We start from the raw sequence: 15,817 nt of genomic DNA, 5'->3' as shown, positions 1-15,817 counted from the left end.
CAGAATAAGACAATACTCCGGCTCTGCATCCTTCCACAGCAGATATTCCTGACTGACAACATATTCTAGAATTGCTCTCTTCTTACACCTCAGTAACAAAACAATACTACAGACCTATCGCTTCTAAAGCATTCTTCCTGCCAGCACACGTAGGCTATTCTAGCTTTAACCTCTCGTCAGCCACACCCCAGCAGTGGAGAGGGAGAGGTGGCGATTTCAGGCCAAGATGAAGTGGGCTGGGTTTAATTGGTGATGTGGACTGTCACAGTGAAGTTAGGAGGGGAGGACTGATACAAGGCAGAAACGGTGAAACAGAGGATAGCAAGACAGTGGTACGGTAGGAATGATACAAGGAACAAGGAACACAGGATAGGTGGGGTATGGTGCAGACTTGGACCTGGTTGTGTGATGGTTGTGAGTAGGCGTTAGTTTGTGAGCGTTTCTTATCAACCCAAAAATTCCGTGTCAGCCATAATACTCAAACCCACGACAGAGCTTCCTCCGAACATGAAGCTATATAGTACTAAAGCGACCGAGCCACCAAGAAGCCCAACTGCTACGGCGCATTTGTTCAGGTGTAGTTAGAAGTGTAGTCAGTCAGGTGTTAATTAGAGGGTGGATCTGACTAAGAACCAAGGAGACTCATAGCCAAGGCTCATATAATTTCATACAGTCATAACTATACACCTTTTACCTTTATTTCACGTAGCCTCTGTGTGTGTGTGTGTGTGTGTATGTGTGTGTGTGTGTGTGTGTGTGTGTGTGTGTGTTCCAACAGTCTTAAAGACGAAGGGATGGCAATTTCAGACCAAACTAGAGTAAAATGGGCATAGTAGCCGTGTTATTACCCCAGTTCCGTCGAGTGAAAGAGAATAATCGCTTCCCTTGTCTCCTCCAGGGGGTTACAGTGACGGACGGATCAAGCCTGTGGAGATGGGCAGCAGGAGGGACCGTGGATGCTGCAGTGTCAATTTCCTTAAGTATGTCCTCTTCATCTTCAACTTCATTTTCTTGGTGAGTATTCGATTTTTTTTATTTATACATTTTTTACTGTGTGTGTTTTGGGGATTAGTGTTTCTCTCTCTCTCTCTCTCTCTCTCTCTCTCTCTCACTGCACCATATCTCTCTCCCCTCACTCCCCTTCAGCTCTCCCTCCCTATTTTTTTTTTTTTACCTCCCTTCCCTTCTCGCCTTACCCTTCTCTCTCTCTCTCTCTCTCTCTCTCTCTCTCTCACACACACACACACACACACACACACACACACACACACACATTTAGAACTCTTACATTCCACACACACACACACATACACACACATTCCCCCATCTCCCTCTCTCTGTCTGTCTGTCTGTCTGTCTCTCTCTCTCTCTCTCTCTCTCCCCCCTACACACCTGGATGTAAGTCAAACAAACATAAACACGGCAGGTAAGTCTCCACCACACCTGGCTCGCACATGTGGTGGTGGTGGTGGTGGTGATAGTAGTAGTAGTAGTGGTGGTGGTGGTGATAGTAGTAGTAGTGGTGGTGATGATTTTTATGGCACAGTGTACAGCAGTGAGAGAGTACGGTGGTGGTGGTGGTGGTGGATGGTAATAGTTGTGGTGACATGCGTGGGTTAATATCTTACTGTTCCGTGAGTGAGGTGATGATGATGGCAGGGATGATACCAGTAGTGATGAGGGTGATGTAGACAGTAAGACAATGAATGGATCTTGAACTTGACTCTCTGTTTTCTTGTTTTTATTTTTTCTTGAGACAATATTACGGGCTCCTGGCCTTTGGTTCCTTCTTCCTTGCATAAAAAAAAATAAAAAAAAGTTAAAAAAGTCAAATGATAAGGTTAGCAATAAGTGATATAAATGGAATCAAGGCACAATAATTAATACATGGATAATAGCAATAAGGAAAATAAATGAATAAACCACCAACAGAAAAATGTTAAGGAATACAGTAAAGAGATGGCACGTAGGATGAATGGTCTTTATCGTCCCTTTATCGAGAATTATTCATGTGATAATTGTTGTTTATGCACTAGATTAATTACGTGTGTGTGTGTGTGTGTGTGTGTGTGTGTGTGTGTGTGTGTGTTTTAGGTCAGTGTGTGGGCACAACTGCCTTAACCCCCCTTATTTCCTCTCTCTCTCTCTCTCTCTCTCTCTCACACACACACACACACACACACACACACACACAACACGTATCATCTAACTTCCATCCCTTCTTAACAAAGTCTTAAGCAAACAGATTAACGCAACCTGATCACTAATCCGTATCAAAGCGTTTATTAATCCGCCAATCCCCATCATCTGGTCTTCCTCTTATCCTTTCCACAGCACTTCTTCGTGACTATACTCTTTTCACTACAACCTGGCCCAGATTTTCGTCCTTTTGGAGCTTATTTCACGTCGCTCAGTGGCAGAAAAAGACACTACTGCTGCTTTACATCCTTTCCACAGCACTTCTTCGTGACTGTTTCTCAAATTTTCGTCCTTTTGCAGCTTATTTCACGGTCGATCAGTGACAGGAAAAAACAATATTGCTGCTGTATATCCTTCTTGTAGCACTTCTTCGTGACTAGCATCATATTCTAGTGTTAATCTATTGCCACACTAAGCATTCAAGATGGAGGGATGGCAATTTTAGGCCAAGTTAGAGTAAAAAGAGTGTAGTCAAATTTCTCCCCCTCACCCTGGCCATTCACTGAGCGGCAGGGGGTTAAGGATTTTTGCCAGGTTGGAGTAAACACACTATAGGCGACTCTTCTTCCTCAGCTGAATAAAATCGTCTGGTGGGTGTATGAATTAAAGATGATGTTTTTTGGGGGAAGGTGTTAAGTATAAATTGGATCGTCTCTGTGATCGGTTTTGCATGGTATCCGATGAGTCTCCTTGGTTACTAGTCGAATTATGGGCTTTTTTTCATCTGACGGAACTGGTCCACTCCCAAAGCGTGAATACTAAGTCGTGGTTTGAGTCTCCTTGGTTACTAGTCGAATCAACCTTTCAAGGGGTTAGGTCAGTAAACGTGCAACTTATACCTCTCTCTCTCTCTCTCACACACACACACACACACACACACACACACACACACACACACACACACACACACACACACACACACACACACAGCTGTCCGTCCACCCTTTCCTCATTACTCCTTCCCCTCCCCCCTTCCCCCTCCCTGACCCCGCCCTCCCACTATTCACTTTTCTTCCTTCCCTTCCGCATTCCACCCCCCTCCATGACGCCCCCGCTTCTCTCTCTCTCTCTCTCTCTCTCTCAGGGATTTCCATTTCCCCCTCTTCCTTATCTCCCTCCTTCAAGATGATGCACCTCCTCCTCCTCCTATCAGTTTCTCTCTCTCTCTCTCTCTCTCTCTCTCTCTCTCTCTCTCAAAGGGTAGAGAAGAGGCAGGAGTAGAGGCGTGGCACTAAGGATACTGCGCCTGAGGGAGGGGCGGAGGGAGGGAGAAAGGAGGGAAGAGAAAGAAGGAAGGAGAAAGGAGAGAAGAGAAAGAGGGAGGGAGGAAGGAAAAAAAAGGAAGAGGGAAGGAGAAAGGAAAGAAGGAAGGAGAAAGGAGAGGAGAGAAGAGAAAGAGAGAAGGAGAATGGAGAGATGAGAAAGAAGGAAGGAGAAAGGAGAGAAGATGGAAGGAAGGAAGAACAAAGATGACGGGTATCGATAAGGCAGGAAAAAAAAAAGAAGGAAGGAAGAAAGGAGAGGAAAGAAGGCAAGAGGAGGGAAGGAAGGAAGGTGGAAGGAGAAGAAATAAGGAAGGAAGGGAGAAGGATGGAGGGAAGGAGATAAGGAGAGAAAAGAGAGGAACGAAGGAAGGAGGAAAATAAAAAGGCAAAAAGCATTGGGGTAGAGGAAGGATGATAAGGAGAGGAAGGTACAGGAAGAAGAGGATGGGGAGATAGCGAGGAAGGGGAGGGAAGAAGAGGGGAGGGAGACAGAGGAGAAGAGGAGGGAAGAAGAGGGGAGGGAGACAGAGGAGAAGAGGAGGGAAGAAGAGGGTAGATAGATAAGGAGGGAGGGGAGGGAGGAGGGTAGGTAAGGGTGGGAGGGAGAGAAGGAAGGAAGTAGGAGGGTGGAGGAAGCTTGTTATCTCCCCATATATGGCACCTGTACCGTACCTTGCCCCAGCTGGCCACACACACACACACACACACACACACACACACACACACACACATTTTCCGTCACACAACACCTAACAATTCTTTCAAGCTCACACACACACACACACACACACACACACACACACACACACACACACACACACACACACACACACACACACACACACACACACACACACACACACACACACACACACACACACACACAATCGCCTGGAGGTAGCAAGAATGAAAAATAATGTAATCGTAGTGAAGAGGTTAATGAATCAATCTGTACTGGTAGAGATTATTTAAAAGAAAAATTGTCATCCAAGTTACTCTCTCTCTCTCTCTCTCAACTGGCGATAATCCATAACCCCTGTGAGGTCGGTTGATGGCCAAGTGTCGTCAGATTGGAGGACTAATTTGACTAGTAACCAAGGAGACTAATCCCCACTTTATGACCAAGAACCGTATGCTTAAACGTTAAATAGCCAAATGGAAGAACTTAATTATGGTGGCCAATTACGGGACACCTGTGGTTATTAGGTAGAATTAGCCTGCATCCCATAATTCAGAGTGCAGGCAGCAACTGTATAAGAAAGCAAAATATATATATGTGAGGGAGGGGGGAGTGAGTTGGGGGGAGGGGAGTCAAACGGTGGATGACAGAGCGACTTGAAGGCGTTTTGTCTACGGCCACCCTTTGCGGGATTAGGGCGTCGGGCTATAGACAGATATATATATAGAAAATTAGTTCCAATTCCTTCACGTGTATCCAAAAATTATCATCAAAAATTGGGGGTTAAAAAATATATAGGAAAGCCAGATATGTCAAAACTTACTTTTTTTTTTACAGGTGGAACAAGAGACCTGGGATAATCGCTGCCTGTCGTATATAACCTACTTTTATTTTTTATAGGAAGAACAAGAGACGTGGCAAAATTATACTGATTACATTCATATTAAATTGAAATAACTTGTAAATTTTCTATAGTAACTGGATTTCTTTTTGCAGGAAGGACGAAACACATACGTAACTGATATGTCTTTTAACAGGAAGGACAAGACTCGTGGGTAACTGATATATCTTTTTAACAGGATGAACAAAACACAAGGGAAGATTGTTATACAGTGTCGTCCTTCCTCCTGCAATAAATAAATCAGTTATGGCTTTAAATTGATTGTAAACATGAAAATCTCACGTCTGGTTCACTGCACTGCCTGGCTTGACGTGTGTGTGTGTGTGTGTGTGTGTGTGTGTGTATGTGTGTGTGTGTGTGTGTGTGTGTGTCTGTGTGTGTGTATGTGTGTGTAAACTAAAACAATATAAGAAAATGTTAAGGCGCAAAATAAATCGCTACGGAAGAGTTGTTACGAAGGCTCCTATGCCAGTTAGAATACGTCTCATACACCACGGATTTACTGTATTTTATGTGTTAATATTTTGCTTATTATTTTATTATTTTTATTATTATTATGTATTATTTTTGGTATTATTATTTTATGTGCAAATTATGATCTTTTTCTCAGCTACCTTATTATTATTATTATTATTATTATTATTATTTTATTTTTTAGTATTATTATTTTATGTTATTTTATGTAGAAATTATGCTCTTTTTCTCAGCCTCCTTCCCACGTCATTATATTACCCTCCATAATGATATACAATTAGGAGAGAGTAAAAAATAAATATAAATTAATAATGAACTATGCATCCTGTCTCATCCCCACTCCCACACCACACCCACTGCCTAACATCCTCTCTCTCACACACACACACACACACACACACACACACACACACACACACACACACACACACACACACACACACACACACACACACACACACACCAGCTTACCAGGATGTGTGGTGTGGTGTGGCGTGGTTTGGTGTGATGAGGAATATTTGGTACCGGGTAACTGTGATGTGTAGTGCAATATAATAAGTATGCAGTGATGTGGAATATATGAAATGCGATGTAGTGTTGTGATGGTATGGTGTGGTGTGGTGTTTTGTGGTGATGATGTGGTGATGGTCTGGTGTGGTGTAGTGATGGTGTGGTGCGTAGTGTGGTGTTGTTTGGTGTAGTGATGGTGTGATGTGTAGTGATGGTGTGATGTGGTCGGGTGTTGTTTGGTGTAGTGATGGTGTGGTGTAGTGATGGTGTGATGTGGTGTAATGATGTGGTGTGGTGTAGTGATAGTGTGATGTGGCGTGGTGTGGTGCAGTGATGGTGTGATGTAGTGTAGTGATGATGTCAGCAGGAGCTCAGCACAACGTGTAACAGCTCAGCTGAATGTATGATCATGTTGTCCAGAACTCTCTCTCTCTCTCTCTCTCTCTCTCTCTCTCGTGTGTGTATGTGTGTGTGTGTGTGTGTTCCCAGAAAGATCAAAACAGGTCACAAACATCAAAATCAAACACGGTATTAAAGCAAGGTCACATGATCCACAGAGGTCACATCGAGGTCACACGAGGTCAGGAGAGGTCATAGGGTAGTGGAAGGGGTCACACGGGGTCCTGGGAATGCAAAGGTCGCTGGGATGAGCGGGACAGGTGAGGGCAAAGGTCAGGATGGGGAGAGAGGGAGGAAGGGAGTGGGGACTGGGACTGAAATAGAAAAAAATAGGAGGGGAACGTGTGTGTGTGTGTGTGTGTGTGTGTGTGTGTGTGTGTGTGTGTGTGTGTGTGTGTGTGTGTGTGTGAGAGAGAGAGAGGCAGCATGTGAAAGAGTGAAGGGTTGTGAGCGTCCTGGTCAACGTGACCATACATTCTGCTGACACACACACACACACACCGTTGTCTCAGTTTTTGCTCTCTCTCTCTCTCTCTCTCTCTCTCTCTCAAGGAGCTGATGAGAGGCAGCGCAGTTGATACATTGTTGAAAGGAGTTGTGTGTCAGGAGGCACTCCAACATAAGAGTACAGACGAGCACAAAACTTTTATTACACCTCTACTACTTTGACGTCGGTACAGATGGGTGCAAAATGTTCATCTCATACCAAATCAGTTTCCCCCTTTCCTCAACTCGCTAATTTTCCTAACCTGAGAGGGACACCTTCACGTGTTGGCATTGATATAAACGGGCGGCTCAACTGCCTGGGTATACAAACGTTCCCCAATGACTTCCCTATCACCAAGAAAATTGTGGATGGCAGAAGAAGAGCAACGTTAATCCTGCAGCCCACTGTGTTCACGCTTCATATGAGATGGAGACCCACAACACGTAAGTCATCCCTGAACACTGAACACCCAATGACAAAAGTTCCCCTACTGTTCCACTGCGTCTGCTTCAAAATTAGGGCATAGCCATCACTCTGCTCTCTGCTGCATCATATTAAGCAGAACTGCCAATGGACAGAGACACGTACCAAACCCGTGGGACTTGGAGAGTTAATTTAGATTACGTTAGGAGACTTTCCCTTGCTCTCATCTCATTCGCTGGTGGGAAGAGAGGCATGAATGATGATGATGATGATGATGTTGATGATGATAATGATGATATAAACTGTTTGCTGCCAGTAGGTTCAGTACAAAGACTCCAGAATACACACACACACACACACACACACACACACACACACACACACACACACACACACACACACACACACACACACACACACCAGTAAAACTAATCAAGATACTAGTACACGACCAATATCTGTGGTGTTCCTTCTGTGGATCAGGCTAAATAACACCACCTTCTTCCAGCATGAAAGAAAATTTTGAACTGAATACGAAAGAAAGAGTTGCGATTGACGGGACAGACAGGGAAGCACACTGAGAGACTAACAAGAAGCCTCCATTCAGGAACATACCCTGTTTTCATATATTTTGTTAATCTAGACACGTTATTAAATACATTCTGGACTCGTGTTTATCGTGAAATGCAACAGTTTATGGCCAACTTGAACCCTCTCATACGTCAAGAGGAGCAAAATGGAGTCGAAACTCGAAATTTTCCTGGCCTCTGGCTTCCTCTGCCTTGCATTAAAACACACACACACACACACACACACACACACACAATAAACACAGTGTCGGTGGGTATAATTCTTCCATATGAACAACGTACGGCAGTGTTCGACCAAGACATACACTAATACCAAGATATCAGGCATTACAAGCTAAGGTATGAGGCAGGTACTTTGATGCACGCGAGAATAACATCGGTAGTGCGCTATGTGCACTTCGAACTTCTACCTATCTATCTATCTATAGCCCGACGCCCTAACCCCGCAAAGGGTGGCCGCAGGCAAAACGCCTCCACGTCGCTCTGTCACCCACCATTTGACTGCCCTCCCCCCAACTCACTCCCCCCTCCCTCATATACCTCTCAACTCCATCTCTCCATCTCATCCCTCCACCACAGGCTATATAAGAGTGACACGGATAAGCATTTTATATTTCATTTCACTTGTAATAACACCAACCCCTGCGCTGACATTAAATACCTTGACCTCTGACCTGCCTTGTCCATTATGACGTCACTGACCTTTAACAGCTCCCTTAGCCAATGGTCGTGGTAATTATTTCATTTCACTTGTAATAACACCTACCCCTTACCTGACATTACATTCAGCTTTGACCTCTGACCTGCTCTGTCTATCATGACGGTGACCTTTAACAGTCCTCTTAGCTCTTACGAGTATGTGACTGGGGGAGAGAGGGAGGAGGAGACCAAGGATGAGATGGAGGGATGGAGTGGAGAGGTATATATGTGAGGGAAGTGTGAGTTGGGGGAAGAGCAGCCTGGTAGCAGAGGATAGAGTGACGGGATTAGGACGTCTGGATATAGGTAGATAAACAGATAGATTGATAGATAGACAGATAGATAGCCAAGCAGTTAACACACACACACACACACACACACACACACACACACACACACACGCTCTTTCTTTCTCTCTCTCTCTCTCTCTCTATCTTGTGTAAGCTAGTCATGCCAAAATATATATATATATATGTTAACTTCAGTCTATGCATTCTGAGTCATTGATTCAGTTTTACCTCTTCCTTTTATGTGCCCTGAATCGCCATATCTTAATTTTTTTTCTCCACATTCATTCTTAAACCACCGTGTGATTAGATTGAATTCATTTTTTCATATATTAGTGATCTTGCACCTAAATTACCTTATTACTCTCCTCTTCCCCAGGTGTGATCACGCTTCTAAGTGACCCGATTAATTTCCTCTTTCCAGGTGTAATCTTGTGTATGACCTAATTAATCTCCTGCCCAGGTGTCATCTTCCTTTTAAATGACCTAATTAATCTTCTCAGGTGTAATCTTGTTTGACCTAATTAATCTCTTCCCCAGGTGTAATCATGCTTCTAAATGACCTAATTAATTTCCTCTTCCCAGGTGTAATCTTGTTCATGACCTAATGAATCTCTTCCCCAGGTGTAATCATGCTTCTAAATGACCTAATTAATTTCCTCTTCCCAGGTGTAATTTTCCTTCTAAATGACCTAATTAACCTCCTCTTCCCCAGGTGTAATGATGCTTCTAAATGACCTAGTTAATTTCCTCTTGTTTATGGCCTAATTAATCTCTTCCCCAGGTGTAATCTTGCATCTAAATGACCTAATTACTCTCTTCGCCAGGTGTAGTGATGCTTCTAAATGACCTAGTTAATTTCCTCCTGTTTATGACCTAATTAATCTCTTTCTCAGGTGTGATTTTCCTTCTAAACGAGCAAATTTATCGAGCTAATTACTCTCCTCTTCCCCAGGTGGGCGGGGGTGCGGTGTTGGGTGTTGGCATCTGGAGTGTGAGCACCAAACACGCCTACACCGCCCTCCTCACCACCACCACCTACGCCACCACCGCCTACCTCCTGCTGGTAGCCGGGGTGGTGGCGATAGTGGCCGCCCTCCTCGCCTGCTGTGCCGTGCTGAGGGAGGATCGATGCTACCTCCTGCTGGTGAGGTGGGGGAAGGGGGAGGGGGGGTACGACGGGAGGTCATAGTTAGGGAGAATTAAAAAAAAAAAGTGATGAAAATAAATACCGGTAAATAAATAAAAATAATATGGTAATAATGATAAACATGATGATGATAATAATAATAATAATAATAATAATAAATAATAATAATAAAAATAATAATAATAGCCACTATCGAAATGTGGGGAGCCGAGGGTAAGTTACAGTAATCCAGTGTTTATAGGATTAGATTAGTACCGTATTAGGTGAGATTAGTACCGTATTAGGTGAGATTAGTACAGTATTAGGTGATACCAATACTGTATTAGGTGAGATTAGTACGGTATTAGGTGATATCAGTACTGTAATAGGTGAGATTAGTACGGTATTAGTTGAGATCAGTACTGTAATAGGTGAGATTAGCACAGTATTAGTTGAGATCAGTACAGTATTTGGTTAGATCAGTATCATACCGTATTTAATTAGTACCGTATTAGGTGAGATCAGTACGGTATTAGATGCGATCAATACCTTGTTAAATCAGTACCGTAATAGGCGATATTGGTACCGTACTAAATCCGTACCGTATTAGGTGAGATCAGCACTGTACATCAGCGGGGAGATTACCACCTACTTTCCTTCAAGGCTGCAGGTCACATCTTGAGGATCGAACCTGTGGAGGCCGTCACTTCGCCGCGGCATTCTTAGCACTGTCGCGAGTTTGATTTAACCTGATGAATAACCTCTTAATTAACCCGACAAATAACCCCTTTCAGCTCAGGTGATGGCCTAAGGTAGTCAGACCAGGCGATCGCTTTGACTAGTAACCAAGGACACACATTTCTTTCTCATAACAACGGCTTTTCGAATTTCAGGCCACTGCTAATTAAGACTGAAATTATGGAGATGACCCAGTTTCGTCGGGTGAAGATAAACCAACTATAGTCATGGGTAATAATCAATTGGCCAGTCTCTTATCGTTCCCTTCAAGGAGTAGGGTCGTGAGGCTAGGTTACTACAGTCCAGTGGGTAGGGGGGGTAGGGTAGGTGTGTAGGTAGGGTAGGGTAGGTGTGCAGGTAGGGTAGGGTAGGTGTGTAGGTAGGGTAGGGTAGGTGTGTAGGTAGGGTAGGGTAGGTGTGTAGGTAGGGTAGGGTAGGTGTGTAGGTAGGGGGGGTACATTAAAAGGTAGATGACCAGCTACATCCCTTGTTGGTGATACTTTTTTTTTTTTTTTTTTTTTTTTTTTTTTTAACAGAAGATGAACAGATGGGGAAAAAAAATCTATACACCACATTACAGGTGTCAAAGATAGATACCCATATACTTCCCTTGGTGGCAATATATATTTTTTGAAACAGAGGATGAACAGTAGGAAAAACAGGTAAAGAAATCAAAACACCAGACTACACCTGTCCTCCCTGGCCGTGAAGTCTCCAGTCAGCTCAAAAGAATTGAAACTATGGAAGGCCGTCACTCCAGCTGGAACATTCTAACCACTAGGCCACAAAAAAACATGCATCACTGGAGGATATCGCATTTAATAATACGGGCATAAAGTAAGCACGCGACACTCTCATATGCCTTCAGTTTCACGACGATGCTGAAAACCCGCGAAGGATGCTAAATCATTCCCAGGCTGAAGAAATAGCGTACGTGCAGCCAAAATAAAATGTCTTTATCTTCCTGCACCCTGAAAGAGTTAATGTCTGTTTGTAGGGAAAATTGTAACATGAAAATATCTACATGAATCCCAAGAACGCCATGGCAATAAAGAATATCCTACTGAGGCAAAATTCACACTCCAAATCATTCTCAACATAGCCTGCTTGCCGTGCTTGCATGAAGGGCGAGGGGAGTGACGAGTGTGCGGCGTACCTTTCATCTTTTACGGAACATAAATCAGAGATGGAAGTTGAGTCCCTTCCCCCCCCCCCTCCACTGTCATGCTCTAGGAACCATGACTTACCATCCAGCACCACAGGTGATGAGTGGTGGGGTCGTTGCAGCACTACGCCGCAACTAACCAATTAATCAAACCTTACTGTCTCTACATTCAGGGTCATAGCCAATTATGACATAATATGAATGAGAGAAGATTCCACGAAACTAACAAGTACGAAAAACTTGGTGCATACTGGTGGTGTAAATGTTGAGTCAGCCTCCCACACCAAGCCTTGACGGAAATCCTACACCTGCAGCAATGGCCTTCACTCAAATGCTGCGGGCAACGCAATTATAAGAATATAATGACGCCTCCCAGAGAATGCACCACAGGTGGCTGCGTCACCTGGCAGTGAAGTGGGTAAGCGCACTGCTTTAATACCAGGATACAACCCTGAACATCTAGTATCTGAGCACAGCCCTGTGTGCTTTATGTATGGGAACAGCCAGAGGTGTTCCGTGTATGGACTCAGCATTGTGTACGGTATCGTATGGAGGGCAGCTACCTCTATGTACGAAAGCTTCATTCTTGTGACACCACCACAGGAGTAACCCATAAACATTGTTCAAAAGGTGCATACTTAGGTGAGCGCTATGATTACGTCTTCCACCTGTATTACACATATAGCACAACGCAGCATCCTGTGAGTGGTAGTCCACACAGAAGATACTCCAGGCATATAACAATTTGTACGGTATTTATTCAGCAGCGACCCCTTCACCCCTAAATATTTATCAAACTTTTCACCATCATGCAACGACTCCATCTCCCAACACACGTCATCTGGCTTCATATACCGTGCCACTTCGTCCTCTCTCTCTCTCTCTCTCTCTCTCTCTCTCTCTCTCTCTCTCTCTCTCTCTCTCTCTCTCTCTCTCTCTCTCGGGACAATCTTGAAGGTCTTCTAGCCTTTGGTTTCTTCTTTGAGAAAAAAAAAAAAAAAAAACACCCAGACTCATGAGTCAGCCATCAGGTGAATAAAATCGTGTCTAAAAAGCATTACCCAACTACGGTAGTGTTTTAACGGGATTTATAACCAATCTTACACACAACATAAGTTTAGGTGAGTTTATAAATATGGTCAATGGCGAAAAGGTGCGTCAGGTGTACTGGACGGTGGGTATTGCTATGGGTGGGCTGTGGTGGTGCAGGTGACATGCTTGTTGATTACCTGCCTTGCCCAGGTGACCGGATGTGTGTGTGTGTGTGTGTGTGTGTGTGTGGGGCTGGGTCCTGCTGTGCCACGAACAATACCTCACACCGCATACACAACAAGGACTCTGTATCCAGTAATTTCAACTAGCCTACCTTGCTAATTACGGTAACTTTGCATCATTTTATTATTATCACAATTCCTTGACGCCTTACCGTGCAATCTAGAGTTGTTGTTCTTTCCTCCTCCTCCTCCTCCTCTTCTTCTTCTTCTTCTTCTTCCTCTCCTTGTGCTTCTTCTTCAAGTCCATGTACCCCTAAGTAAGGCTTTCAGAAACTCAGCACCCCAGTAACATAAACTGGAACTGAACACGACTCAGCGAATACTTTAGACTGCAGTTCTTTCAGTGACTGTAACACCAATCAGTGGCTGGCCTGCTAGTGCACTGTTCCTACCGTATTCTCCAAACAAGCTAATATGCCATTCTCATCAGTATATCGCTATCGAGTACCAGATTTCTCTTTTGGGAGGTATAATTAACAGTACGGTACCACACACTCTACGGCACTTACTGTACATTCCTTACTTTATTACACAACATTCTTCCGTCATGTGTCCCTTCGTACTTTACACCTCTCTATACACTGTCTAAGCCCTCTCCATGCACCTCATTATTTCCACGTACCCTCAGAAATATTGTATGCATCTCAGGCTGCATCACGAACCTTTCCTGATCATCACAAGCATAGATCTAAAGTGTCGTTCATGTGCTTAGTGCAGGTTCGAATCTAAATGAGGCGGCCGAACATTTTTGCCTGCGTTACCAGACCTTACCCCTTACTATCCTATTCTGGCAATTAAAACCCTTCCAACATCGCCATACGCTGCATCAAATAACATACAGAAGGATATTACCCAGCCATATCCAAAAATAAATCGCTAAGGAAGAGGTGCTAGGGAGCCTCCCTAGTCTACACGACGGGAATACGGGTCCATATCTTTACCCCTCTTTGACGCAGGTTCCGTGGTCAACAAACACGCTTGTATATGATCAGTGCCACCAGGGAAGTAAGCCAGTCATCTACCCTTAAATGAAGTAAGCCAGTCATCTACCCTTAAATGAAGTAAGCCAGTCATCTACCCTTAAATGAAGTAAGCCAGTCATCTACCCTTAAATGAAGTAAGCCAGTCATCTACCCTTAAATGCTTTGAAATATATATGTACAGTGCCACCAGGGAAGTAAGCCAGTCATCTACCCTTAAATGCTTTGAAATACTGCAGCCTAGCCCCGGGACCCTACGCTTACGAGAGGGTAATATGAGATGGTTAATGGTTGTGACAGATGAATGATCCTTACCTGACCTAACTGATGTTTATTTTGGCAGTATATAGAGAGACTTACCTGTATTTATTATTATTATTATTATTTTATTATTGTTGTTGTTGTTACTGTTGATGTATTATTATTATTATTATTATTATTATTATTCCTGCTGTTGTTGTTGTTGTTGTTGATGATGTATTGTTGCTGTTGTCATCACCATTATTATTATTATATATTATTATTATTATTATTATTCCTACTGTTGTTGATGTATTGTTGCTGTTGTCATCCTCACCATTATTATTATTATTACCGTATTATTATTATTATTATTATTATTATTATTATTACCGGGTATTATTATTATTAGGCTATTATTATTATTATTATTATTATTGTACTGAAGGGCACAGGAACAGGAACTGTGACTGAGAACCAGATATCGATCCCCATTCCTGAATAATATTGCCAACGGCCATACCACGTTGAGTACACCGCTTCCCGTCCGATCAGCGAAGTTAAGCAACGTTGGGTCTGGTTAGTACTTGGATGGGTGACCGCCTGGGAACACCAGATGCTGTTGGCATCCCTGCGTGTCAAGTGGGGTTGGTGGAGGATTAGTGCCCCTCCCTGTAAAACAATTAACTCTAAGCCTTTGGCCACCCCGTTTGGGATACATGGCGTCTGGCAATGGATGGATGGATTATTATTATTATTGTTATCATCATCATCATCATCATTATGTTTCAGTACACGTTCCTGGTGCTGGTAGTGCTGGTGGTGGAGGGGACGGCAGGTGTGTTGGCTTATGTGTACGAGGAACAGGTGATGGAGGAACTGTCTCACACCCTTACCCACACCTTCACCACCTACTACCACAGGGATAAGGACGTCACGGCTGCCATAGACCAAATGCAGATGGAGGTGAGGCTCGGGTGGAGGCATGAGAGAGGTGGAGGTAATGCCTGGGTGGAGGGAAGAGAGGTGGGGTGAGTGAGAGAGAGAGAGAGAGAGAGAGGTATGGTAGGACAGGGAGATTTTCTTGAGGGCAGGGCAGTGCAGAGAAGTGCAGGGCAGAGCAGGGTAGTGTAGGGCAGAACAGAGCAGGGTAAGGTAAGGTAAGGTAAGGCAGGGTAGAGTAAGGTAAGGGAAGGAAAAGTAGGGTAGATTAGGGCAGGGCAGGGCAGGGTAGGGTAGGGTGGCAAAGGAAAGAACGAGCAAGGAGTTTGTCAGTATTCTTGGCACGTTTGTACGAAGATTGGCCAGCTCAGAGGAATACTAATACAGAGAGAGACTGTAAGTGGCTGTAACGCATTTGTTCTAACCCTATCAACAT

General features: G+C 43.9%; 1 protein-coding gene and 1 non-coding gene across 2 annotated transcripts in view; both read left to right on the top strand.

The window, feature by feature from the left end:
* The first annotated feature begins 909 nt into the window (after positions 1 to 909).
* LOC145392176 (CD151 antigen-like) overlaps positions 910 to 15,817 on the top strand; it is an 18,604-nt gene continuing 3,696 nt past the window's right edge. The window contains exons 1-3 of the mRNA XM_080266625.1: positions 910 to 1,014; positions 9,869 to 10,060; positions 15,232 to 15,405. Coding sequence (XP_080122751.1) covers positions 934 to 1,014; positions 9,869 to 10,060; positions 15,232 to 15,405 — 447 coding nt within the window. The 5' untranslated portion in view covers positions 910 to 933. The remainder of the gene's footprint in view (positions 1,015 to 9,868; positions 10,061 to 15,231; positions 15,406 to 15,817) is intronic.
* On the top strand, positions 14,949 to 15,067 carry LOC145392269 (5S ribosomal RNA). Its single transcript, XR_013895954.1, has one exon. It is a non-coding gene; the product is annotated as a 5S ribosomal RNA (ribosomal RNA).

This window comes from Coenobita brevimanus, chromosome 21, assembly GCF_032717465.1.
Source record: "Coenobita brevimanus isolate Jiangsu-jjx chromosome 21, ASM3271746v2, whole genome shotgun sequence".
NCBI lineage: Eukaryota > Metazoa > Arthropoda > Malacostraca > Decapoda > Coenobitidae > Coenobita > Coenobita brevimanus.
The sequence above is the reverse complement of the archived record's forward strand: the minus strand, read 5'-3'. Positions and strand labels throughout refer to the sequence as shown.